Source organism: Lissotriton vulgaris, chromosome 3_1 (assembly GCF_964263255.1).
Source record: "Lissotriton vulgaris chromosome 3_1, aLisVul1.2, whole genome shotgun sequence".
Lineage (NCBI taxonomy): Eukaryota > Metazoa > Chordata > Amphibia > Caudata > Salamandridae > Lissotriton > Lissotriton vulgaris.
Genome location: NC_141689.1, coordinates 150194526 through 150221650, shown reverse-complemented (window position 1 = coordinate 150221650; position 27125 = coordinate 150194526). Strand labels below are relative to the sequence as shown.

At 46.0% G+C, this 27125-nt stretch overlaps 1 protein-coding gene across 1 annotated transcript in view; it reads left to right on the top strand.

Annotated features, from left to right (window-relative positions):
* The window catches only part of LOC147726126 (uncharacterized), a 689775-nt gene that overhangs the window by 108122 nt on the left and 554528 nt on the right, over nucleotides 1-27125 (top strand). The window contains exon 4 of the mRNA XM_086960228.1: nucleotides 11048-11236. Coding sequence (XP_086816354.1) covers nucleotides 11048-11236 — 189 coding nt within the window. The remainder of the gene's footprint in view (nucleotides 1-11047; nucleotides 11237-27125) is intronic.

Below are 27125 nucleotides of genomic sequence, written 5' to 3'. Positions count from 1 at the left end.
AAAAGAACGGTGCCAGCAAAGTAGTCCCTTGTGGGCGTGTCTGCGTTGTGCTGTGGGTGTGTGCGGGGGGCGTGACAAACGCTGGGGGCATGTGGTACGTTCCGCCCTTCATGCCATGTCTCATATTGTGTGCTAATCCCACCCTGCTCCCTTTAAATACTCCTGCACCCCATAATCATAACCCACCCTTACTCTTTAAAATACCCCACTACCCTTAAATACTAACCCATCTTAACCCTATAAATATACCCTGTACCCCAAACCCCAAACCTATCCCTAAACCCTAAAAATACGCTTGTACCCCAAAACCCAAACCTAGCCCTGAACCCTATAAATACCCCTGTGCCTCAAAACCCAAACCTACCCCTGAACCCCAAAAATACCCCTGTACCCCAAACCCCAAACCTAGCCCTGAACCCTAAAAATACCACTCTACCCCAAAACCCAAACCTACCCCTGAACCCTTAAATACCCCTGTACCCCAAAACCCAAACCTAGCCCTGAACCCTTAAAATACCCCTGTACCCCAAAACCCAAACCTACCTCTGAACCCTAAAAATACACCAGTACCCCAAAACCCAAACCTAGCCCTGAACCCTAAAAATAACCCTGTACCCCAAAACCCAAACCTACCCCTGTACCCCAGAACCCAAACCTAGCCCTGAACCCTAAAAATACCCCTGTACCCCAAAACCCAAACCTAGCCCTGAACCCTTAAAATACCCCTGTACCCCAAAACCCAAACCTAGCCCTGAACCCTAAAAATAACCCTGTACCCCAAAACCCAAACCTACCCCTGAACCCTAAAATATCTCTGACCCCCAAAACCCAAACCTAGCCCTGAACCCTAAAAATACCCCTGTACCCCAAAACCCAAACCTAGCGTTGAATCCTTAAAATACCCCAAAACCCAAACCTACCCTTGAACCCTTAAAATACCCCTATACCCCAAAACCCAAACCTAGCCCTGAACCCTAAAAATACCCCTGTACCCCAAAACCCAAACCTAGCCCTGAACACCTAAAATACCCCTGTATCCCAAAACCCAAACCTACCCCTGAACCCTAAAAATACCCCTTTACCCCAAAACCTAAACCTAGCCCTGAACCCTAAAAATACCCCTGTACCCCTAAACCCATACCTATCCCTAAACCCTAAAACTACCCCTGTACCCCAATAACCTAAAACTATATCTGAACCCTTAAAATACCCAAACACCCCAAAACATATACCTCAGTACCCCGAAACATATACCCCTATACCCATACTTACCTTATCCAGAGATTTAAAAAAAAACATGCTTTTACCATTCATGCATTTACAACGAATTTCGTTGTAAATGTATGCGTGGTAAAAGCATATAAAATGTAATGCCATGCGTTATAATGGCATTGTGGAGTCATGGTACTTTCGTAATGAAAGTATGCGAGTGATTGTATGCGGAAAGAAAGTTGCAGAATAATGGGTATTTACCCTCCCCCGGTAAGTACATTGGTGGCACGGCAGCCCACATCTCCAGCAACATACTCATATTTTTTCACCACCCATTTGAAAAATGCACAGGTCTCTCTCATTGATGGCCAGCCCCGACATACACTTTTAGACACACCTCCTGCCACAAGTTCTAGAATTGCAAACTTTAGAGCTGGGGAGCTACGTTCGAATCTCGGCATCAGCTCAACATCCTGTGATTCCAGGCAAATCGCTTTGTCTCCCCGTGCCTACCATAAATGAATGTGTTCTTCTGTAATGTAAATTGTGCTCATGCCATGTTGTCGAGTTCACACTATATAATATTGCAAGGAAAAATAAAGTAGGGAAACTCGAGTTCAATCACTACTGAACGCGCACTCTTAAGTGCATCAGCAGTGCACTGTGAATCGGGGCGTTTCACAGGCCTGTCACAGATAAGAAATGCTATCAAAACGAAATCCTACAAAACAATATACTACTGGCCGGCAGCAATTCATACCCGGACAACGTCGGGATGGGCTGCTAGTGTCTGATAAAGCACAGACATGCAGGCCCAGCAACATGACTCAGACTGACTTACACATAATATAACCCTATAGACAGAACCACAATCACAGACCCAAAGACATACAGAGGCCTCAAGATACAATGCTCCATGCAGGTTCCACCTAACTAGACTTTACAAATGCATGCCAGGGAAGGGTGTTAATCAAAATATCGCTCATTGGGCATAGAGACGTCCTTAACAGGCACACTGCTAGGAGAGCAGTGCAGAGATTGGCCTGAGAGGAATGAGAAGACGCTCCGCTCATACCAGGATGTCTGCACTGCTGTAAATGTGCCCCGGAGGCTTGCTGTGGAACCACGGAGTAAACATTTAGGGTAAAGTTCTCCTCTGCTTACTGTATCAGGTCGACCGTCTGGTTCCATGCATCAACCACCAGGTATGTAATCGCCACATACTCCTGAGGTGGTCCACTTGCCCATAAAGCTGGAGCAGGATCTCTGAGTGGTCCGAAATCCCCTCCAGGAGAATATCCACCCCGGCTACCTCGTGGGTGTTTAATGTGGGAAGGAAGAACTAATCTATGAGGGAAAACGAGTTGTGCTCCAGAGAAAAAGCAAATATTCCTCTCGCCCCAATGCCACAAACACCAGGCATCCTCTAACCCCAAGGATGACACCAAGTCTGCATGTCTGGGCAATCTCCGTACCATGGATGAGCAAAGATCTGTGCTTAATTTGAGCTGGTGGTATCAGGTGCTCAGTGCCAGTGCTTCATTGTCAACACCGGCTCTTAAGACAGTCTGCCACATGGTGGCATTATTTTTCTAAATTAGAGATGCACACTACAACCAGTGTTTAATAATTCAATACACATTAAAAGTGACTAATACTTGCAGCCCAAGTCTTTCTTATAGCTTTGGGGGCCTCTGATAATCTGAATTGTTACACTTGATAGGGTCTTATTTTTAGTAGTTGTGTTGGTTCTGTAACTGGTGGCCCTAGCAGAGACCAATTGGATAAGTGGCCTCCTAACCAGGGCCCTGGCACTAATTATTTACAAATTAACCACTGGAGTGGATGCTATATGTTCTATTTGGGATCCATGACCGCATTGAAGCCCGCTCCAATTATCCGTTTTTTGCCCTCTGAACAAGACAACAGGGCTGTGAGATCACTCAACCATAACACCAGCACAGTCGGCGGCAGGGCTTTAAGTGGGATGAAATAGCTGGGGGGCCTCTCAAAGGGGCGTGGCCAATGAAATTAAGGGCGTGTCTTAAAAGCACCTCATCTAAAAATCTGTGCTCAGAATAGTGTGCCGCCCCACGTGTATTTTTCTGTTTCTGTCATTGCATCCAGATATATGATACAACAAGTAACATCATACCTACAACAAGTCAGGACTATTGGCTTTGTCAATGGTTGTTAACTGCATAAGATAAATAAGCAGCAACTATGGCTTGTATTTAATATTGAAAAAAGATTCCACTTAAAGACCTGGTGACACCTCAACAATGTTGTTCTCCTGAGTTTCAAGAAGAGAAGGGAAATCCAGAGGGGAAATGACTCTCTTTAAAACGCTCACCTGACATGACGTCATGCCGTAACTTCTCCATTAGTGACAAGTGAGCAGTGTGGGCACGCGCACATCTATGTGCCTGCTGTCACCGCAGTCTGGAAAAAACAAGGACCGATAGAGACCTGTTTTGAGGCTCCTTTTAAAAAACTGCTGGTGCTCAGCACTGGTGAGACCTGGCCCACTTAAAGCCCTGGTCGGCGGGATAAAAAGCAAGAGTATTTTCCAGCAGTGGCCCTGTGCAGTCTCTATAGAAGAAAATCTCTACCTAGCCTAGCTCTATCCATCTGTTGGATCACCATCGGAAAGGATTTATGAAGGAGAATAGCCCTCCCCTCCCTCCCGAAACCAAAAGTGAACCTGACGTGGTATACCCTATTAAATTCATGCCTACCCAGAAAGGGATCATTGTTCCCAAAAGATATTCCTGAAACAGCAAGACGTTCCGGTCATGGTGCTTGGACAGTTCTCATTTTAATACGATTATTCAACCTGCTAACATTCAGTGATAGGAATTTGAACTCCAATTGGGTTATCCCAGAATTCGATATATTTCCCCCCCCACACATAATATGCACATGAATAACTTTCAGAATTACAAAAGATAAGCATAATCCTCCTACCAGCCAAAACTCCCCACTCAATACTTCTACCCTGGAAGCATTGTTCGATCCATGAATTAACATTAAACTAAAATTCCCCAAAGGAAACTAACGTCCACTAATTTATAGAGACTTACTTGAAACTCAGCCGTGGCACAATATGCATTCACTGAAGCACTACATAATAGATAGCATGATCATTACAGCATCGAAAATGGACCAGAACAGTTATGACCATCCTTTTTCATTAGTCTCTTCTCTTAGCGTAGCCCTTTGGGACAGAGGCTGCACCATTTCTGGGCTGGAAGAACTCCCTTCTGCAGAGGAGTGTCATCTCCTACTTTTCTGGTTGTGGAAAGCTAGCTGCTTCCAGGTCCCAAACCCAACAGCTCCACCCATAGATTCACTTAATCTCCCCATCAATTAATCACTCAATTGGGATCTTGTAAAGTACAGCTACTCACCCGTGAGGGTCTAAAGCCGCAGGGGGGTAGCTGCTGGTCGGACTGGGTGGAGAATCATTCGAAGTGCCAGGTCTTGAGATCCTTCCTGAATTGGGTCGGTAACACAGATTGCCAGAGATGGAGGGGCAGGGTGTTCCAGGTTTTGGGGGTGAGGTAGGGGAACAACCTTTTTCCAGTTCTGGACTTATGGATCCTGGGGACAGAGGCAAGGGTGAGTTGAGAGGATCGGAGTTGTCTGGCGGGTACATTGAATGTGAGGACGTGGTTCGGGTATGATGATCCTTCGTCATGTAGAGCTTTGTAGGCATGAGTGAGGAGCTTGAAGGGTTTCTCTTGTTTACTGGGAGCCAGTGGAGTTGTCGGAGGTGTTGCGTGAGGTGGCTGCAACGGGGTATGTCTAGGATCAGTTTGGCAGCAGCGTTTTGGAAGTTCTGTAGTTACTTGAACTGTTTCTGGGTGATGCCAACATAGAGTGTGTTGCCGTACTCAAGTCTGCTGGTGATTAGTGCGTGGGTGACTGTCTTTATGGATTCTGTAGGGATCCATCTGAATGTCTTTCAAAGAGGGTGGAGCATGTGGAAGCAGGCTGATTTGGCTGTTCATATTGAGTGATGAGTCCAGTATGATGCTGAGGTTGCGTGCGCAGTCCGTCGGGGTGAGAGGAGATCCCAGAATGACTGGCCATCAGTAGTCGTACCAGGCTGAAGGGTTGGGTCCCAGGATGAGTGCTTCAGTCTTGTCTGAGTTGAGCTTGAGGCAGCTGTCTTTCATCCAGATAGCAACGGCCTTCATTCCACTTTGTAATTTCGTTCTGGCCTTTGTGGGTTCATTGGTGAGGGAGAGGATCAGCTGGGTGTCATCAGTGTAGGATACTATGTTTAGTCCATGGCTTCTAACGATGGCTGCCATGTAGATGTAGAAGAGTGTGAGCCTCACAGAGGAACTCTGGGGTACACCACTGCTGATCTCTGTGGGTTTGGAGAGGAACAGTGGTAGTCTGACCCACTGGGCCCGGCTGGTGAGTAAGGAGTGGATACAATCCAAAGCCTTGTCGCAGATGCTGGTGCTGTGGAGTCTTGTGATTTGGGTGCGGTGAGAGACTGTGTCGAAGGCAGGGAGGTCTAGTATGATGAAGGCTGGTCCTTAAATGGTTCACCTCATTCCTCCAACACATAACACAACAAGTCAAAATGAACGACTGTCTATCTAACCCCTCTCCGTTTTCCCTAGGAGTCCCCCAAGGCTCTATTCTCTCCTGCTCTCTCTTTAACCTCTTTATGGAACCTCTAACCCTCATCCTGAAGCAAGCTGGTATCAACTACCACCTCTATGCTGACGACACCCTATTTTACTGTAAGATTAGGTTCCACTCTGATGTACTTCATCTTAACCATACCTTAAACAAGATCTAACACTGGTTCCACTCCAACCATATCAAACTTAACACCAAGAAAACTGAAATTATCCTCTTCTCCCCTAAAAACAATGGACTCCCCATCCAAACCTGGATCTCTGACCTCAATGCACTCAACTGCTCGCTCTCTTTGCCCAACTCAGTGAAATCATACCATTGACAAAAATCTTACCCACATTAAAAACTCTGCTAAAAGAGCTCTCTTCACTCTCCGTCACCTGAAGAAAATCAAATTCTTCATCCCAACTGAAGACTTCAAATGTGTTGTCCAATCCCTGGTATTTTCCAAAATCGACTATGGTAACGCTATCCTCACAGGAACCCCTAAAGTCCACCTCAGATCTGTGCTCCACCTAGCAGCCAGGATTATCACTAGCTATGAACATTTTGACCACATCTCCCCAGCCGTGAATGATCTCAACTTGCTTCTCATTGAAGGTAGAACCTCCTACAAGACAGCATGCATCACACATAAAGTCTTACACCACAATGACCCGCTGTTCCTCACAAACAAACTTAAAAAGGAGGACGGCTCCAGAACAATGGGGACCACTAACATTTTCCTCCTCATCCCCCCTTATTAAAAAAGAAAATCACTCCATCTCGCTCCTTGTCTGGAAACGCTCTGATCGTCTGGAATGCGCTCCTAAGGGAATTGCATTGTAACCCCTCCTACATGCCTTAAAAAACACCTTATACTGTACCTCCTCGACCAATACTGGGGTCCTTAATCGGACCTCTGACCTCCTCCAACCTTATCCTCCTTTACTTCCTCCCTCCTCTTCACCTCTCCCCTCCCCTCTTCTCTCCCTCACCTCACACTCTCCCCCTTTGCTCACACCCCCTTACTCCCACCACCCTTTCCTCCTTCCTCTTAAAACCCTGCCCTGCTGGCCATCCCCCCTCCTCCCCAACCTGGGTTCCCCACCTATCCTTCTTCTAATTTCTACCTCACCCGCAGCTCAGCCCTGAATCTCCTCCCGTCACTATATATGTAAATGTATATGCTTTTGTTGTGTCCCTGTTTATTAGACCTCAATGGAGCATTTTATTTTATTTATTGTTTATACTGTGCTCTTGAACAGCTCCTGTCATCTTGTTTTCACACATATGAAGCACTCTGATACTCCCGGGTCTACCCAGCGCTATATAAATCCTTTCAAATAAAAATAAATAGATAGGTAAGGGCTGGAGTCTCGCCTCTGTCGAGGAGGGAGTGGATGTTGTCGGTGGCGCCGAGGAGTGCAGTCTCTGTGCTGTGGTTGCTTCGGAAGCCGGATGGGGAGGTGTCCAGTACGTGGTTCACTTCAATGAACTCGGAGAGTTGGGCGTTGATGGTCTTCCCAATGAACTTGGCTGGGAAGGGGAGGAGGGTGATGGGTTTGAAGTTCTTGAGGTCTGTCAGGTCTGAGGATGGCTTATTCAGCAGGGGGTTGATCTCAGGGTGCTTCTAGTCGTCAAGGAAGGTGGTGGTTCCGATGGAGAAGTTGATGGTGCGATGAAGCTGGGGAACGATGATGGCGGCTGCTCTGTGGAAAATGTGGTGCAGGCAGGGATTTTCTTTGGGGCTCCTGAGAGGATGCTCTTCATGGTCCTGAACATGTCTTTTATTGTGAGCAGCAGAGCACGATCTGTTGGGGTGTGGCTTGTTTGTAAGCGATGGTGGCTGGCATGGTGGACGGGCCTAAGGTTTCAAAGCTGTCATAGATCTTCCGGATTCAGTCATAAAAGAAGGTGCCAAGGGTTTTTGCAGAGATCTTGGGAAGGGGAAACGTCAGTGGTCTCGCTGTTGGGCCTAGCAAACTCCTTGACGATGGCGGTGTTGGCATCTGTAGGCGTTTACTGAGTGGTTTTGCTGAGAGATTTGATGAGAAGTTCTTCAGTGGCTTCTACCCAGCTGCAATGGGTGGGGGGGGCGATGATGACGGTGGCGTACGGTGGGCGTGGCGAAGGCAAGATGCACGGAGTGATTGTTGGTCCATGAGAGTTCGGTGGTGTGGCTGTAGCTGATGTTCCCGCTGGTGGGGAAGATGAGGTCGAGCATGTCCGGCTGTGTGTGTCGGTGTGGTGACAAGCTGCTTGAATCCGATGTTGGTGGTGAGGTTCTCCAGGAGGGAGGTGGTGTTCTGGTCACTGGGTTGTCCAGGTGGTAGTAGAGGTCTCGGAGAAGGAAGTAGTCATTGGATGCGCGAGCCTGGGGTGGTATGAGGTCTACAATGGCCTCTATGTCGGGCCGGAGGGCCTGTAGACGAGCGTGCCACAGAGGGTAGTGATGGGGTTGGTCTGTATCTGAAAGTGGTCAGTCAGAGTACGCTTTTCTGAACGATGGTGATGCTCTCCTCCTGGGCAGTTGGGCGGTCCTTGCAGGTGATTTTGTAGCCGTCGGGGATGGTGATGGCGATGTCTGGGCTGGAGCAGGAGTTGGTCCAGGTTTCCATGAAGAAAGCGATGTCAGGAGACGTGTCATCAAGGAGGTCCCAAATTTCTGTGGCAGGGTTGTGGAGGGACCGCACATTGAGGAGGATGCAGTTGAGCCAGACGGGTGTACTGATATCCGTCTGGGCGGTGAGAGGAGCTGGTGTGTTGGCAAGGCTGAAGGTGCAATTGCAGTTCTGCAGGCAAAGCATCAAAGGGTCTTTTTCGGTGATGCTATATGGCAGGCGGCATGGCGTCCAGGGTTGGGGACAAGGAGGGTGCTGATGTCATTGTGGCGGAGTGTCCGAGAAGCAGAGTCTCTGGCGTTGGGCGCGGTCCAGGCTTGGACAGGCACAGACGGACTTGCCTTTGGTGCACCAGTAAAACCAAAGGGGATGATGGACAGAGTGTTGAACATTGCAAGCACTCACCCCCAGTCAACTTATCTGGGTTTAATCCATCATCATTCTTTAGCTCACTCCGCCACCCCAGTTCAGACATGGCCATATGCAAATCAGTCTGACCCTGTGCCTCATGGGAACAGCCCAGCCCGAACTGCCAAGCCATGTCTTCCCTGGACCAGAAACAAGCATCCTGGGACCGGTTTCGGGTTCATAACCCTCATCAGCCAGGCTATGTTGAATACAGTGGCAAAGTGAGCAAGGAACCCACGTCTGGGCATACCCTGCCAACTTAGGGCGAACAAAGCAAAACCAAAGGGGATGATGGACGGAGTGTTGAACATTGCAAGGACTCACAGTCAACAGATCTGGGTTTAATCCATCATCATTCTTTAGCCCCGACTGGGACGGGTATGCTCAGACATGAGTCCCGTGCTCTCCGTGCCACTGGAATCAAGCTATCCTCGCTGATGAGGGCTGAAAGCTTGTTTCCAGACTAGGGAGTACCTGGCTTGGCAGTTCGGGCGGGACTGTTCCCATGGCGCATAGGGTCAAGACTGATTTGCATATGGTTGGGTTCAAACTGGAATGGCATGGGGAGCAAAAAACGATGGATTTAGGCCCAGATCTCTGTACTGGGATGAATGTATGACATTGTTCTGCATTCTGTCCATCAACTGTTGTTTTTGCATTTGGTGCACCAGTGGCATGGCCGCTGCGCAGCGTGCACCATTAAGTATTGCTACAGGGGGGCTGGACCATTGGGAGGCGAGATACGTGGGAGCGGGAAGGGACATTGGAGGAGGGCAGGCCGTGGGGGATCACAGCGGCAGGGGCGATGAGGGAGAGGACAGGAAAAAAGGAATAGAAAAGAATAAAAAGCAAAGACAGAGGCAGAAAATTAAAAGAGAAAAGCATAAACAGGGACAGAAACAGCAGAAAGAAGAACAGGAGGGCAGTCAAGCAGTGACGCTCTACCACTGGACCACCAGGGATGGGACACAGGCAGGAGCCTGCAGGTGGAGGAGGGCCTCGAGCTCTTGACCTCCGAGTCAGTAGCACCAGCAGCAGCAGATGGGGAGAGCAACAGCAGCCTCCAGAGGCGCTGTGATGTGGAAAGAGCAAGCCCACTAAGGGGCTAACAAAAATGAATTTGTTCATCTGTAACATAGCTGGTGCTCATATAAAGAGCTCTGATACCTTTGGATGCTATACAAAACTCAAAAAATGGTTTGGACCCTGCCATATGCAAATCAGTTGTCAGCCTGCTCCAATAGGAACAGTTCAGCCCTAACTGGCTTGCCATGTCCTCCCTGAACTGGAACACACACATCCCAAGAACTGTTTAACTGTTTTTGGGGCTCATCAGTTGGGTGCAGCTTGGATCCTTTGGCACGGTGAACATAGGAGTGGACCCACTACTGGTCATACCAGTCTCATTTAGGATGACACATTGAAGTATACAAAAAAGTGATGGATGGGGTGATTTAATCAATCTCAGTCACTGGTGATCACTCAGGCGGCATTCCCATCCATTGCCACTTTGCATACCATGCCACCTCTGTTTGGGCCAGCCTTATGCAAACTAGCCTTCACCCTGCTTCAATGGGAAAAGTCCACCCCAACCTGGCAGGCCAGGTCCTTCGTGAACCAGAACACATGCAACCCAAGACCGGTTTCAGCTTGAGTAGAGTTTGTCGGTCAGATGCCCATTCGAGAACACATTTCATCTGGACACAATGACTGCGAGCAGAGCAGCGCTGCTCTACAATTGTTTATCTTTGCCTTTTGGACTGCTGAGATAAGAAAGCCCTTAGACAATTCTTTATAATACCTACAGAAACGCAGAATGTTCAACAACATTTGATCAGATGTTTCATCGCCAAGAGCAGCAGCTGATGGTGGTGGCATCATACTGACTAAGAGAAAACTTATTTTCCATCTTACAGCGCCCAGGCGAATTCTAGTGAGAAGTGATGTCTCCTATGGGCGGTTAACCCACTCCGAATATGGTTCAATTCCAGGGCACATTTGGGTCAACGCATAACTGCTAAAGGAATCCGAGGTGGACATAGGCAACGCCTTATCCCAGGCCCGCTTCAACAGAAAACTGTCCTTCACCCACCTCTTATTCGGTCTCATACATCTAGCTCTCTGATGCTCCTCTACATTCTCGTATTGCTTTTATTTTTCAGAACGCTGCCGAAATCCAGCCACAGATGGGTCACCTTTGACCCTCTCTCCCTCCAAACCGTGGTACGACCGTGGCGATGTGGTACAAGTGAGGTGCTCCGATGAGTATCAGCCTTCACCGCCTCAAATAGAGTGCAGAGAAAAACAATGGAGTGACGACAGTGAGTGGGATGCAACACCCACCTGCATCCGTAAGTAACCCTAATCTTTCTGTTGAACTTGGGGCCTGATTTATCTCTGGGAAGACAACAAATAACGGGTGTGATGTGTGCACTGACTGTGACTTGCACAACATTTTCGAAGATGTAGTGATTAGGCGCTAAAGATGCAGGTAGGAGGGGCTTCACAGCTTTACATGGAAGACCGATGGAGTAAAAAGACGCGCATGCTACAGGTGGGAGGGGCTGCACTGATGCACAGCTTTAAATGGAAGACAGATGTGGTAATCAGGCACTAACGCTGCAGGTGGCAGGGGCTGCACTGATGCACAGCTTTAGATAGAAGACAGATGGAGTAATCGGGCACTCATGCTGTAGGTGGTAGTGGCTGCACTGATGCACCGCTGTACATGGAAGACAGCTGTAGTAATCAGGTGCTAATGCTGCAGGTGGGAGACACTGCATGCACAGCTTTACATGGAAAAACAACAGTTGATGGACAGAATGTAGAACAATGTCATACATTCACCCCAGTACAGAGATCTGGGCCTAAATCCATCGTTTTTTTGCACTCCACACCACCCCAGTTCAGACATGGTCATATGCAAATCAGCCCTGACCCTGTGCCTCATGGGAACAATCCAGCCCGAACTGCCAAGCCATGTCTTTCCTGGACCGGAATCAAGCATCCTAGGACCGGTTTCTGGCTATCAGCGGCAAAACAATGGATTTAGGCCCAGATCTCTGTACTGGGGTGAATGTATGACATTGTTCTGCATTCTGTCCATCAACTGTTGTTTTTGCATTTGTCACCCCGAATGGGATGGGTATGCTCAGACGTGAGTCCCATGCTCTCCACACCACTGGAGTCAAGCTATCCTGGCTGAAGACGTCTGATAGCCAGAAACCGGTCCTACGATGCTTGTTTCCGGTCCAGGAAAGACAAGGCTTGGCAGTTTGGGCTGGACTGTTCCCATGAGGCACAGGGTCAAGGCTGATTTGCATATGGCCATGTCTGAACTGGGGTGGTGTGGAGTGCAAAAAAACGATGGATTTAGGCCCAGATCTCTGCACTGGGGTGAATGTATGACATTGTTCTGCATTCTGTCCATCAACTGTTGTTTTTGCAGCTTTACATGGAAGACAGGTGTAGTAATCAGGTGCTAATGTCTCAGGTGGGAGAGGCTGCACTGATGCACTGCAATACGTTGAGGACAAATGTAGTAATCAGGCACTATTGCTGCAGGTAGGAGGGGCTGCACATGGAAGACAGGTGTAGTATTTAGGCGCTAAGGCAGCAGGTGGGGTCTGCTCTGTTGCACAGCCTTACATGGAAGACAGATGTAGTAATCAGGCGCTAATGCTGCAGGTGGAAGTGGCTGCACTAATGCACAGCTTTACATGGAAGACGGATGTAGTAATCAGGCGCTTATGCTTCATGTGGGGGGTTGCCCTGATGCACAGCTTTAAACAGAAGACAGATGTAGTAATCATGTGCTAATGCTACAGGTGGGCAGGGCTGCACTGATGCACAGCTTTAAATGAATGGCAGATGTAGTAATCAGGCTCTAACTCTGCAGGTGGGGTCTGCTCTGATGCACAGCTTAACATGGAAGACTGATGTAGTAATGAGTCGCTAAAACTGCAGGTCGCAGGGGCTGCTCTGACGCACAACTCACATGGAAGACATTTCAGGGTGTTCTCCCTGCAGATCCTGCTTATAAAATGTCTAGAATTTTGTCTGTCCCTGTAGAAACCGAGACCAGTCGCCACCCGTCATACATTACTGGGCTGTGTGTTTGATTGAGTAGCCCACTGACAATGTGGAAGTGAGCATGTCTTCTCTTCAGGAGGTTAGTGTGGCTTTGATTTGAAACGCGATAGCAAGTACACCTATTCACTTCCATTTAGTGCCCTATGCCCAGTGACCAAAAACTGGACAATCCAGTAGGTTTTTATTATTGTAAGGTGCTGCAGAGATAAACGCCCCATGTCGTTTCCTAAAGGTATGAGTTAACCCTTCCAAAAAGTGGCATGAATAAATGTCGTAAGTATACAGAGCTATATTAATCCCGGAACTATTGGCTTTGAAAGGGCTTGTTATGGGTGAGATTGGCCTTGCCAGTGCTTGTTATGGGTGAAACCCAAGCTGTCAATAGGAGCCTAAATGTCTAGAGTTGGGCATTTCTATGAAGTGTTTCATAAAGCTAGCTCTCTTATGCTCCTTAGCCAAGCCCAACGTCTGGAGTGTTCTCCCACGTGAGAACAATATGTTAATTATGGCTATATAAACAAGCATTTGCAATACAATCGGTCTCACATTTACTCAAGTTTAAGCTATTGGCATTGCAAATGACAATGACTTTTATTTATGTTTTAAAAATGAAAACAAAAATAAAAGGCATTGTTATTTGCAATGTCAATAGCTCAAACTTGCGTTAATTCGAGACCTATGGCATGCAAATGCTGGATAGATTAGTGATTAGAAACTTTCCCTTTCACCCCGCCAGCAGATTAATAAAAAAATAATAATAGTGCGTAACGCACTCAAGTAAAAGATCCAGTCCACATGGGAGGTAACAAATGGCGAAAGGCCGGTAACTTGGAGGGACTAACAAGCCTCATTATCAATCGGAAGTCCGCATTTACCAAGGACAATAACACCAGCCAATCAAAAATATGGGAGGACTGTAGGGGAGGCTTCCACAGCATACTCAACTACTGTATCCCTCGCAGAGCGAGCAGTCCATGCGCGCTGCTGCTAGGCTCGACCTAATCACATTGAACCAGGTCCCTATGAAGCCCTATTGTGATGTCCTAGCCCTACAGCAGAGGCACTGGCTGATTGCTGAAATCCATGTCAGTAACCGAGTTCCTGTTTACATTTCACGTTTTCCTTAATCTTGCTCTCCCCGAGTGTTTGCTTTTTCCAGGATATTTTTCTCCTGTAATGTTTTTTCATGCAGGATATTACGCTTGCATCGTGCATACTGTGGACTGAGTCTCCTCTGGGTGTCTGTGTGAGTTGAGTTGGTGGTGGGTGTTTTTAATAAGCTATGATTGAGCGAGCTGGAGTTGAGGCTGAAGGCAGTGTGAGTTTCTCACAGCGCCAGTCAGTGGGTCATGAATGTTTTCAGAATGCACCCATCCATTCTTTGGCCTCTCTCTCTCTATAGCACAAAGAGCAAAACCATGTGTGCTAACTGTAACTGTGGTTTTATGCTCAAGTGTGTGAAGAACGTGCACAGTTGTTGCAGTATAGACAAGGCGCAAGCAGAAGCAAATGCAGTGCTTAAGGGCAAAGGGGTGCATTAAGGTGTAGCAGGGATAGTGAAGGAGACACAAAGAATTACACGAAGGAGACAATGAAAAGAGTGCTGAAGACGAAAGAAGGGTGCAATATGCAGATGGAGAATTTCAGAAAAATGCGCGGGGACAAGGGCATAGGCATCTTGCAGAGACGCTGCTGAAGAAAGGAAGAAAAGAAGAAAGGACGTGAGTGACTGAGGCTCCGAAGACGGCTACCCTTTCCACACGCCTTAGTAATGTTTCAATCACAGTCGCGTATTTTCAAAAGTTGAAACTTTCCACCACATCTGAGGTCTGAGACAAAGCCGTCAGGACGAGAGGGTCGTCGAAACTTATCTTGATATTTCTAAAAATAGGGCAAAAATGACAAATCTGGTCGAGCACCAACATTTCTTAAGGAATCTATATTCCGAAGATCCTATAGAAAATTTCGAGACCATGCTCATCGAACTTAAGGAGGTATTAATTGAAATGAATCTTCAAAAAACTAATACTAACTCAAAAAGAAAAAATAATAACAAAACAGGGAACTCACTGATAAAGAAAACCCTAAACAAATTGATACGTGCTCAATACTTACACCCCTCTCCTACTAAAAAGAAGGAAATAAACAAATTGAAAAATCAATTCAGAAGAGAAAAAATAAGTGAGAGAAAAACCTTTCAAGATCGTAACTGGGTTGAATTACAAATTGCTGCCAAAGAACCAAACCAAAGAACCTATTGGTCCATAATAGCCAAAATATCAGGGACAAAAAAGAAATTACAAGCAGTACCTGTTCCTCCGAAAGAGTGGGAAATCTACTTGGCAGAACTTTACAAAAAAAATGTGGACAAATTACAAGCAAACAGTCCAGATAAAGTAAAGGAAAAAGTTATGGAAAAAATAATCCCGAAAACAACAACTATAATGGTTGAAACACACATTCGGAGGGCAAGAAGCACAGGAGCCTTTGGTCCCGACCAAATTCCTATAAAGGCCCTGCAGACAAATTCTAGGGAATGGAGCCTTCTACTAACCCCACTTTTCAACTATATTTTCTCCACTGGTCAAGTTCCCAAGTCATGGCAAGGGAGCACTATTATCCCTATTCACAAAAAAGGATGCAAAACGGTAGCAGGAAACTATCGTCAAATAGCCCTGATGGACGCTACCGGGAAAATCTTCGCAGCAGAGGTACTATTGCAATTAAAAAACTGGGCCTTCTCGATGGGTCTGATATCCATGTTCCAGGCAGGCTTCAGACCCAAACATTCTGTTACGGATAACATAGCAATTATTCAGTTTTTTCTGGACAAATACGTCACACGAAGAAAACAGACGGTCTACATGGCTTTCATAGATTACTCGACCGCATTCGATCGAGTGGATCGCCCCACATTGTGGAAAAAATTGAGGAGTTTGGGAATCAATGATCACTTGCTACAGGTAATAATAAGTCTCCATACAACTACATGGTGTCGAGTCCAAATGGGGGGCGAAAAAGGATTAACGAAAATAATATACACCGAAAATGGCCTTAAACAGGGTTGTCTACTAGCTCCCATGTTGTACAAACTTATAAAGCAAAATGGTTACCTGGAGAACTCTCCCATTTATGTTTGTTATGTCAAGGGGGTGAGCAGACTGTGGAGCACTTACTGTTCATTTGCCCCAACTCTAAAGTGGTAACAGCTCGCGCTCATTATATTTCACTGATATACAGATCCTGTAGGCTAACAAAGGAAAAAGAAATATTAACAGCGGCCATAAATCCTCCGAACGAATTTGTATGTTATAATCTGTACAAATTTTTTAAATCCATGTTAGCTTTATATTAATTTGTGATGTACTTATCTTATGTAAAATTCTCTTTTTATCTTATGTTATATTTGTGGTCCTCGGTTGAGTACCTACACAAATAAATTCTTTTTGACTTTTGACTTTTGACTAAAAATAGGGCGACCACCTCTACTAGTCCGGGTTAGTACGGACATCAGCGCCGCTCCCGAGCTATCGTTTAATTACAAAATGCGTTCCGGGGGTGTTAGTCTAACACACCCAAATAGGATGATTTGTAGGTGAAAATGTCCAGAGAGTGTCCATAATGACCTGATGTGAGGTGGTTATGAAAAAGGCATTGGCAAAGTCAATGGGGCAGATTTACGAGCCCTGTGCGGCACATTTGTGCTGTCGTTGCGTCACTTCTGTGATGCAGCGGCGGCGGCAACCACGTGCCACCTTACACCCTATTTACAACTTGACGCATCTAGGGAGATGTGTCACGTTGTAAAGCTGTGCACCACATGAAACCTGCGTTAGGTTTCATGTGGGCCTTCCGGTGCGGGGGGGGGGGGGTGCGTTCTGTTGCAGGAAGGCCTCGGAAAAGTGCCTGAGTGAAATATACAAGATGTCACTCAGTCACTTTTACGACGTCGCTGCGTCAAAAACCCTGCTCCTGCTTGAAGCAGGCGTAGGGCGTGACGTACCAAGCTGAGGATAGGCCTGGTTGGAACAGTGCTGGAGTTGTGTCGCACCAGCAACACCACTCCAGTACTGCGCCAACCTTACACCGGCATCTGTGGTGGCGTAAGGGTGAACTGCATCACGCATCTTTCCTGTTGCATCTTTGCTGATTTGCAGGGATGCGCCAGGAAATGTAAATCTTCCCCAATACGTTTTGCCTCTAGAAAATCTATTGGGTTAGTCAATGTTTCTTTAAGACATGATGCACAGAGGTACTAGCTACTGTAGAACATGTGTGAGTACTTTCTAATATCCGTAGTCCCGCGCACTTAAGTGGTAAAAAGACAAACTACAAGTACCAGATTGTGAATAACCACACAAACGTGCTACTCGTGCAAGACATAGGACTGATCTCAAAAGTCCTTGAGCGCTCGTAGGCGAGTAAAAAATGTCTGCCTACCGCAATTTCCACCAATGAAAGCCATGGGCGTGGGCGGCTAGATTTTTATGTGGGTGTGTGGGGAGAAATGTGACTTGTTAGTCTAACTGCATCTTCGAGTGCATGTTTGTTTGAAAAGTGAGCGCAACGGCGCCGGAGCGAGCCCTGGGCAGCGGATGGCTGTGGTCCAGTTATCAGCCTCAGCACACACTGGGCGCACTGGGTCCCTCCCACTCCAGTCCTGTCACTTTTGTAAAGCTTCAGTAACTGAAGGGAAAACAAGCATTTGGAATACAATAGGACTCACATTTACACATGACCTATTACATTGCAAACAGAACTACAGGCGAGCCAGAAACCACAAACAACAGAATGCTGGTGTAGCGGGGCGCCGCCAGAAGGCACGTACTCGAAGTAAAGGGGCCAGTAGCCATGGAAGGATACAAATGAGGACATGTCCATTATAAGGAGGGACTAACAATCCCAATACCAATCCGAAGGCAGCATTTAGGACTGACAAAGACACACGCTAATGAAAAAGATGGGCGGAGAGTGGGCCCTGCTGCTATAGGCTCGACTTAAAAACGACATCATTCAGCTCGAACTAAAAACTGCATAATTTAGCATCACATCCAAACTGTGACTCTCAACTGCTTCAAATTCCAACATGTTTAATTGTAACGTTTGAAAGCTCTTTGATGGACACATCATCACGAATAGGACAAAGGCGTTAAGTCCATGCAATAAGAGAAAATTCAGAATTCGGATACCAGTATCCAGCTGCATTGTGAAGCTTAGGTACATCTCATTATTACCCATTCCTCTAGACGTTTGCTCCTCCATGCCACGAGACATTACCAACTGATGAGGGATAATAGAGCATCTTGTCGGACAGACCTTGGGAAGTCCTGTGTACCCAACATGAAGTTTGCCTGCATCCTGTGCAGTCCATGTACAGCTGTCAGTCTCTTGCTGTACGATGTTCAACTCACCTGCACAGCTGTACGGACTGCTCTGTGAAGACAGGTACAACAGCTCCATATGGTACTCAAGCCTGTAATACTGTAGTAATTGCACTCAGTCTCTTTTGCAGTCAACGTTTCGCCTCCATGATGTCTCTTATTGTGTGTTTGGGTCTGCACTCTTGGGTAACTCACTGGTCTTCCTCGACTCACCCGCTTCCCCTCTTCTGGGCTGCGTACGAGCTGGTAGTTCCTTTCGCCCTCTTCTGCAGTCATGGTTGCAGTGGTGCTGCTTCTCAGGGTGTTGACTGCTGTGCATGGAAGTACTTGTTCTGTCAGCTGGAGTAGATGCAATCACATTTGGGCTGTTTGGACGGATTGGCCCCGCCTAGGCCGGGCTCGAGCAGGAGGTATGGCTCTGCACAGGCCTCACTACCTGGATGGGAACACCAGCACAGGTCATACTGTGATTTCAGGTTGGGTGATAGCTCCGGTCATGCCATAGCTTCACAATTCACGCACATTGACTCAGGACACGCTGCAACTTTACAGTTCGGACACATTGCCTTGCGAATTGCCACAGATTCACATTTCAGGCACAGTGGATCGGATCATGCTGCAGCTTCACAATTTGTCAACAGCAGATCAGGTCACGTCTCAGTGTCACAGTTGAGGCATCTAGGCTGGGCTCATGCTGCAGCTTCTCGATTCCTGACTGGAATATCAGGGGAGAATCTGGGGCCTGCCAAGACTGAGGTGTGTGGGTCACTTTCTGAAGTCTCTCGCCTCTGCATATCCACCACACCTCAGTCACACTGGACCTAGCTCTTCCTGCTGGGATGGCAGGCTCCTGGCCTCTCATCAGACTCTCTTGCTTCAGGGCAAGTGAACAGTTCTTCAGCACAGTGTAGACTTAGGTGATGTCCTCTCTCCTCCGGGAAGTTTGCTGTCAGACAGCTACCAGCTCTCATTGCGTAGCACTGTTCTGAATACTATGCAGAGCACTCCATTCATTGGTCCTTGAGAAGCTACAATTAGAACTACAAGTGGATCAGTGGATTACACTTTTATTCAGTCAAACAGACAGGAGATTTAGATCAATTGTCTGCTCTTTCAGAAACCGTTTTGGGTGATTCTTCTATCTAGTCTGCTCTCCAAACACAGGCTTGGTGTAAACTGATGCTCCTTCCAGCAAGTTTGTCTCCTGTCTGGAGCACCCTCATCAGAAGGAAAATGAGATCAGTGCTTTCTTCACCTGTCTGTCACCAACCACACTGAAAGAGTGATCAGAAAAATACAAACGCCTGGCCTCACCCAAGGGGCCCCCTGCATCTTGAACAACAGAGACTGGCGCCCCGCCTTTTATCCCCACAATCTACCAACTGGCCCTACTACAGAAGAAGGCTCTCAGCAAAAGGCCCAATCAAATTTCTAAAACCAAATATTTTATTCGTTATTCATGACTATACTTTTTGTATTTGGTTTATATCCTTTATTTGTGACTGTGAATAAATGGCGAGGTCTGATTTTTCCACTCTGTACTGTAAATGTGGTCAATACTCACACAAGTGCATGTACAAAGTGATGTCTCTCTATCTCCCTGTGAATACACAACAAGCTCCCCTCTAAGGACGAAACCTGCCGGGTGTAGTGATCACCCAGGACTATCGTAAGGGGAAGAAGAAATCCTGTCTTTTTGAAGGACCCTCACTCACCACTAGTTGGTGACATGCTTCATCATTGGGTCCCCGCTGGGGTGACCGAATGTCCCCCCAGCGTGCTACAACGCCTGATTACAGCGGAGCAGGATGTGGTGAATGTAACAGTGCCCAAATTAGAATGTGACTATAAATGAGTGTACAGGTGTGTTAAAAAATGCAGAGGTTGTACCTTTACAAAAATCTTTAATAATGGCCAACCTGCATTGGATAAAAACAATGTGGACGGACTACACAGGGTTCTGAGTTAAGGAACCGGAGTCCTAGTAAATATAAAAAATTGGTCAACATGTTTCTGCTGCTTTGATTGCAATTTACTCAGCATTCGTCAGGACCTACCAAAATGTCCTCCGGTGGTGTGCGCGCGCAAAGGCGTACCCTCCCGAGAGGCTCTAAGTGTAAAAAATATCATAAGTGAAGATTCACCGGACAGTCTCTGTAGTTATCCACTGCAATGTGCAGGAATAAGCCAAAAACTTTGCAAGAGGCATGAACACGCCCCTTCGGTGAGGACAGCGCGGGTTCCCTTCACGCGATGTCTATTTCGGCACTCGTGGCTCCCCGCGGTATACCTGCTCTCTCGGCTGCTGTTTCTTTTTGTATTAGACCCATGGCTGTCCTGTCCAGCACTTTATTAATGCAATTTCTCTCAACTCTGTCAAATGCCTTATGGGCACTTCCATAAGGGTTACCACTGACCTAGTATTATTGTGGGCAATCCTTTAGAATCCCTGAATGGTGGGTTAAAGCCTGCAACACTAAACTGTATGCAAGTGTGTAACTAGTCAAGACTTAAAGATTCTCATATTATTTTCGATAAATTGTTATATGGAGGAGAGGGTATGTGAGAGGAGCAACAAGTGGAGTATTTCTCTTTTCTGCTAATAAGGTAGGATGCAGTTTTCACTATGTCCGTAGTAAAACAGGCATTGCAAACTTTAGAATGTGGTCCACCAGGAGGTCTGCAATGGTTCCGCTTAATAACATTGGGAAACCGTTACGGTCAGATGCCTTGCAGCCAGGCATTTTTTTTGTTTACAGCTCCTTCCATCTCCTCTGCGGAAAGCTCTCTGCGGCGGCTACAATCTATCTGCTTATTATAAGTAGGTCATTTGCTTGATTGTTCCAGGATCTGACCTGCAAACAACGCCGTGTGGCAGGTAGGGAAAGTGTTGAGGTGTTGGTATTTCTTATACCCATTTTGTCTTCTATCTCTTTAATATCATTTCTACTTTGTATTTGCCTAAGACTGTAATCCAAGTCTGTCCTCTTTGTCCCCCTTTCACAATATGATTCAGTGATATATAGAGCAGTTTCTTAGTTGCGTCTCGCATCATAGGTTGTTCTAACTATCCCCTTACCCTTCTCATTTCTCTATAAGTTGGTATAAAATTGTCCCTTTCACGCTGTGAATGTCCCGTTTAGTTGAGTTTCCAACTCTATTTTTTTTCTGTTTCGGTGTCAAAGATTGGCATATGCGAAATGAGTACACCCCTTATCTCAAATAAATGAGAGGGGCCCCTTTCACACCAAAGTAGTAGGGCACCAAATAGACCTCAGTCAAAAAAGTGGTCCCCTTTAGCGAACCATGATGGTGGTGGTGTATTGTTCTGGTGATATGGGTATGTGTCTGAGCGTTTGTTCTATGGTGTTTTAAGTTACCGAAAGGGGACCACTTTTTTGACTGACACCCCTTATCTCAGCCTTTGCAAATGCCAATTAGTACTCCAGTTCACCTAATAATTGCCATTTTCTTCAAAATAGTGTTGCATCACCTCCCATTTCGTATCCCCTATTATTGAAAACCCGTAGGGTTATTTCCTTAACCAGATAAGACCTGTGTGCAGGTGTTTGCAGTAGTATTGGATCTATAATCTATTAGGTCTATAGTCAACCATGTTGAGGCATGATCAGACAAGGACTCAGTCCCCATCGGCGAGTAAAGTATCGGAGCGGTCAAATCTCTTGAGATGAGGGAAAAGTCAATCCATGTGCATGACCAATGTAGGTTAGAATAAAACATGACATTTTTGTCCATTGTATGCTTTTATCGTATGTCTGGCATGTTCAAATCATTTATACTTTGTGATAAAAATGCTGGGGTTTTGAGGCACATAGGTCTCACTGGTGATCTGAAAATTGTGTGTTGGACAGCGCACTCCTATCTGTTTGTGAAACCAATTTATAGTGGTCCTCTACTTAAAGTTTTATAGCGTGCTGAGTGGGTAAAGAGGTGGCTGGCCTCTGTCTAAATCATTGATAAATGAAGTGTAAACATTCACTTGCCCCATCCCACACTGCTAGTAGTGAAAATCTCTGTTTGCTTGTTTTAGCAATGTGTCTGATGTTGTTATATGTAATCTTAAACATAAACTATTCACTCAATTTCTCAAAGAACTGAATTCTTATTGATTACGGGTACTTTTCTGCAATTTTTCTCTTATTCAAAAGTACAAACTCATACATAATAATTGTTGTATATTGATTCTTCCTGTAATATGGCTGACAGTAGTCATTAGCCCTTCCTTAGTGTTTTTACCTTCTCAGCCTCCCAGAATACCTGTGAGTGTTCTAACTTGTACCAGAGTGTTAGACCTGGCACCTTGGCGTGAGTCTTCCTTCCAGTTTTTGCTGATGTGCATCAGATGTTTTGCTGGTTTTAGCTGCTCAGGGCCCTGTGCCACTGCCAATCTGTGCCACAGTGCAAATGCTCCCTATGAAAAGTGTACACATTGATTGGATTCCATGATTGGCTTATTTGGTTTACTGTCAGTCCCCATTAAAGTGCCCCAGGAGTACCAGGGCTTGTGAATACAAAAGCTGCGGGTGGGCTTGCAGGACTGGTTGTGCCACCCACAGAAGCGGCCTAGTAAAATGTGTCTAAGTTCTGCCATTGCAGAACCTGCGTGCAGTCTGGTACTGTCATGCTGACTGCGCAAGTACCCCTACTTGCCAGTCCCTAAACCTTCCCTTTACGTCATGTGAGTCACCCCTATGGTAGGCCCAAGGGCAGGGTGCATTGTAAGCATAAGGTAGGATAAGCCCTGATGTGTGTGGCATGTCCTAATAGTGAATTACAGCCATTTTCCTTTTTCACTATTGTGTGTCTACCTGTTCTCATAGGCCAGAATGGGCTGGTGGAATTATTACACTCAATAATCCCAGCAGGCTCAGGGAACATGGTAGACAGTCAAGTTTAGTACGCCTGAACTCAGAATAATAAAATACTTCGCTTAGCAAAGTTTATTCAATATCCTGTGTTTGCAAATGCTACTTTTAGAAAGTTGATTCAGAAAGTTAGCATTTGCTTGCCTGACCATTTCAGCCCGCCTCTGCTAGGATGTGTATCTGATGTCTGGTTTCTGTGAGTGACAGGGCTGGGGAATTCCAGGGGACAGTCTGGGCTGCCAGGAGGTGAATAGAGGGATTACCCCCAGGATAGGTGGGAGGAGTGCCCCTTGAGTCTGAATAGGGCTGTGCTCTACCACCTCAATGCTGGCTCCACCTCCTGCGGAGCATCTGATGTCTCTGCCCTGCATCCTGAAAGAAGAAGCAGAGTCACCACAACAAAGTGCTCCAAAACTGGGCTGAACCTGAAGAACCGGGTTTCTAAACCCAGCGGCTCTAGGGGCCCGCCCAAAGTCTTCGGATTCACCTGTCTTGGTATACAGAGACACGAATACTTCTGGGTGGCGTCAGAGACCAAATTTATTAGCTGCATTTAGTAACAGTAATCTCAGCAATACAACACGGTGTACAACTCAAGAAACTGTTCAATTTTGTAAGGGAAGACATCCCTTTTTATGCCAAAATTCACAATACGAGTACACACCCATTGCGCAAAATTCTAACCAATAAGGTACATTCTCAAACAAAGTATCACATAGAAAAACTCTCAGTTTACATTGCCCCAACCCACAAGTTAATTATTGGAAATGTCCCAAATCCAATCTCCACAAGCCGGACAAACCCATAATTGAAAGCACAATGCATGTAATGAAGGAGCATAGGAAAGGAAACAATGACAGATAACGAGCAAGATAAAGCATGTGTAAGGAACCTAAAAGTTAACGATGTCCTGAACCTTGGTTCACAATCTCAGACAACAATCAACCAAGGGAAATTGGCTTAGCGAGGTCAGTTTCTTACAATGCACCTTAAAGTCAAGAAAAGGTCTAGTTAATAAGTGTATGAACAGCGAAGCTCATGCAACTTCGTTCGTTCGGTTACCTCCACGGGCCCACGGGCCTACGTGATGGCAACACAAAATGGAGTCACAAACAAAATGGAACCCATGTTTGAAAACGAAGTCTCTAAATACGTAAAGAACTTGCTAGTTAACATGACAAATTCACTCCATATTAGCCGCACTCACTAAATACGGTACAACATCACCGAAATCGTGACGGAACCATGACCTCACGAGACCAGATAGGATTTCACAGAACCTCAGACCCTTCTTTTGCCATTACGTAGGCAATAACCCAAACTCACGTTAATCTGAATCTAGGTCTGTATCAATATTCATCAGATCATCAAGATGTTGCTGGAGCATCATCCTACTATTCTCTACTTCTCTCGAGACAGGTCTCCGCACACACAAGGTAGTACAAAGACTACAAACGGCGGGAGCACACTGGATGCAAAGACAACAACAGAAGAGAATAGCTAAAACCATACCAAAGAATATCAGAATCTTCCATCCCCATTTGGACAGTTGTCCCCAAAACCATCCAGTCAATGACCAGTCTCCTTCATCCACATGAATAGATTCGGAAACCTTATGCAGTCTAGAAATGGCCTGGTATACCGTAGGGGCATTGTCTGGTATGAAAAAACAGCAACTAGATTGGATCAATTTGCATACTCCTCCTCTATCCTCAAGTATAATGTCTAAAACCATACGGTTTTGTAACGTCCTAAGACGATCCGCTTGAAGCTCAACGGTGACATTACTAAGAGCACCTGCAGTCTCATTAATAGTGGCCTCAACCACTCTCGTAAGATGTCGTATATTCCTGCTATTGGCCATAGGACCCCAAAACGGTAGGAAACCCTTGAAAAAGTCTCCTACTTCCTGTGCTGCGGTATCTTCCTGATCGAAGACACCTCTACCATATCTTGTCCTATGATAGTCCGGAGTAGCAGTATACGTAGAGGGAAGCAAAAACGCCACATAACAAGTTCCCAAAAAATCAGGTGGAAACCATGTGTAGGCTCTGTCGTGACAAATAAAATACGTGCCTTTAGCTGGCACGAACGGAGGAAAGTCTGGGATGAATAAACATAGGTGTGAGCACACACACTCTTACCTAACTGAGCTCTCGGATTTCGACCACTACCTTGCAAACAAAAGTGGCCTCAATGTGGTACAATCCAAATCGGGGAGACCTTTTTCGCCTCTCCTTCTCTGTCAGACTAGTACTATATCCAGTCACGTTCCAACCAACTTAAGCCTGCACCTCATCCTTAGGGATAGCATTATATGTATCAATATCTCGGATCATATCTACTATTCCCTTTAGCAGGGCACTATTTCTCGGATTGTCTTTCATGGAACGTAAAGAAAAAACCTCATTCGCATAGATAAACATAGTCTGAAAAGCCCATACAGACCCATTAAAAGAAAAAGGCAAAACCAAATAAGGCATACCTCTATCTGTCGTATGAGGCATAAGACCACAAACCCAGCAATTAGTGGTATTTACTACCAACTGATGCTGATGCAACAGCTGTATAAAAGAATTATTAACAAATTCTGATCTCCTTATCTGTTCATGTTCAGGCAACGAGTAAAATTGGTGCAAAGAAACAGTCGAAAAAGAAAGCATAGGTTGGGACGTGGGTGCAGAATTCAGTAGGGTAGCATGAATAATCCAACCCACAAAAGGTAATGTGATACTTAAAAACATAATAGAACACAATATTATAAAACATTTGCTACGCATCAATGTATAAAATCTCATCTTAAAATTCATTTCATCAACAACGCTCTCAGTTGCAAAAAACTCCATCCTCTAACCGTGCTGTTCGCGGTAGTTGTTTATTTTCGCTCAAGTGTGCGTCTGTAAGTCCAGGGAACGCCCTAGAACAAACCAGAACCGCTGACCTTGTGTCCACACGGCTCACAACCTTAAGTCTTTATACCGCGACCCTACAGCTGAGCTCGGATGGTAGCTCAAAAATGAAAAATAGAACAAAAAAAGATTCTCGTCTGAAAGAGTATAGTTCCCAAAAAGCTCAATTTTTATTTGTCCATGTTAGATCTCAGATTGTAGCGTTCTTTACCAGACACCGTCTGATCCTTAAAAAGCAACTCTGGTTGGGTAGTATCAAGCTTCAGTTGAGGAGGCACAGCTTCCTGTAGAACTTTGTCATTCGCACGTTCCGACTGAGTCCATGTCAAACATGCATCACTAAAAGGCACAAAGTTTTTGACCTTTTCAGTTTCTGAATCTACAATTCCTTCCCTCAACCATTGGTCATATGGTAAGGGCAAAGGAATCCTTTTGCAATGGGTGCATGCACCCAGTTTTTCTTGCCAAACACTTTAACAGCAGTCCTGGTTGTAAGTAGAACCTGGAATGGTCCTACCCATCTCGGTTCCAGATTCTTTGTCCTCTGGAAATTCCTCACTAAGGTCCAGTCGCCAGGTTGTATTGAATGACCTGGATCCACAGAAGCTGAAGGTAAGGTATTGTGCACCTGTTGGTGAAGAATACGCAATTTAGTAGTCAAGTCATGTAAGTAATCAACCAACATAGGATACTCGATGTTGCTATATTCATTCGGCCTCGGCACACTCCAAACATTTGCCGGGCGACCAAAAACAATCTCGTATGGGCTAAGTCCCACACTAGAATGTGCTGTCGTCCTTGTTGACAAAAGTGCCAACGGCAAAGCATCGGGCCATGTAAGACCAGTGCTCGTTTGTATCTTGGCCAATTTAAGCTTAAGAGTGCCATTGTAGCATTCAACCAGACCAGCTGACTGGGGGTGATTCACAGCATGAAATTTCTGTTTGATTCCCAAACCCGCACACACTTTCT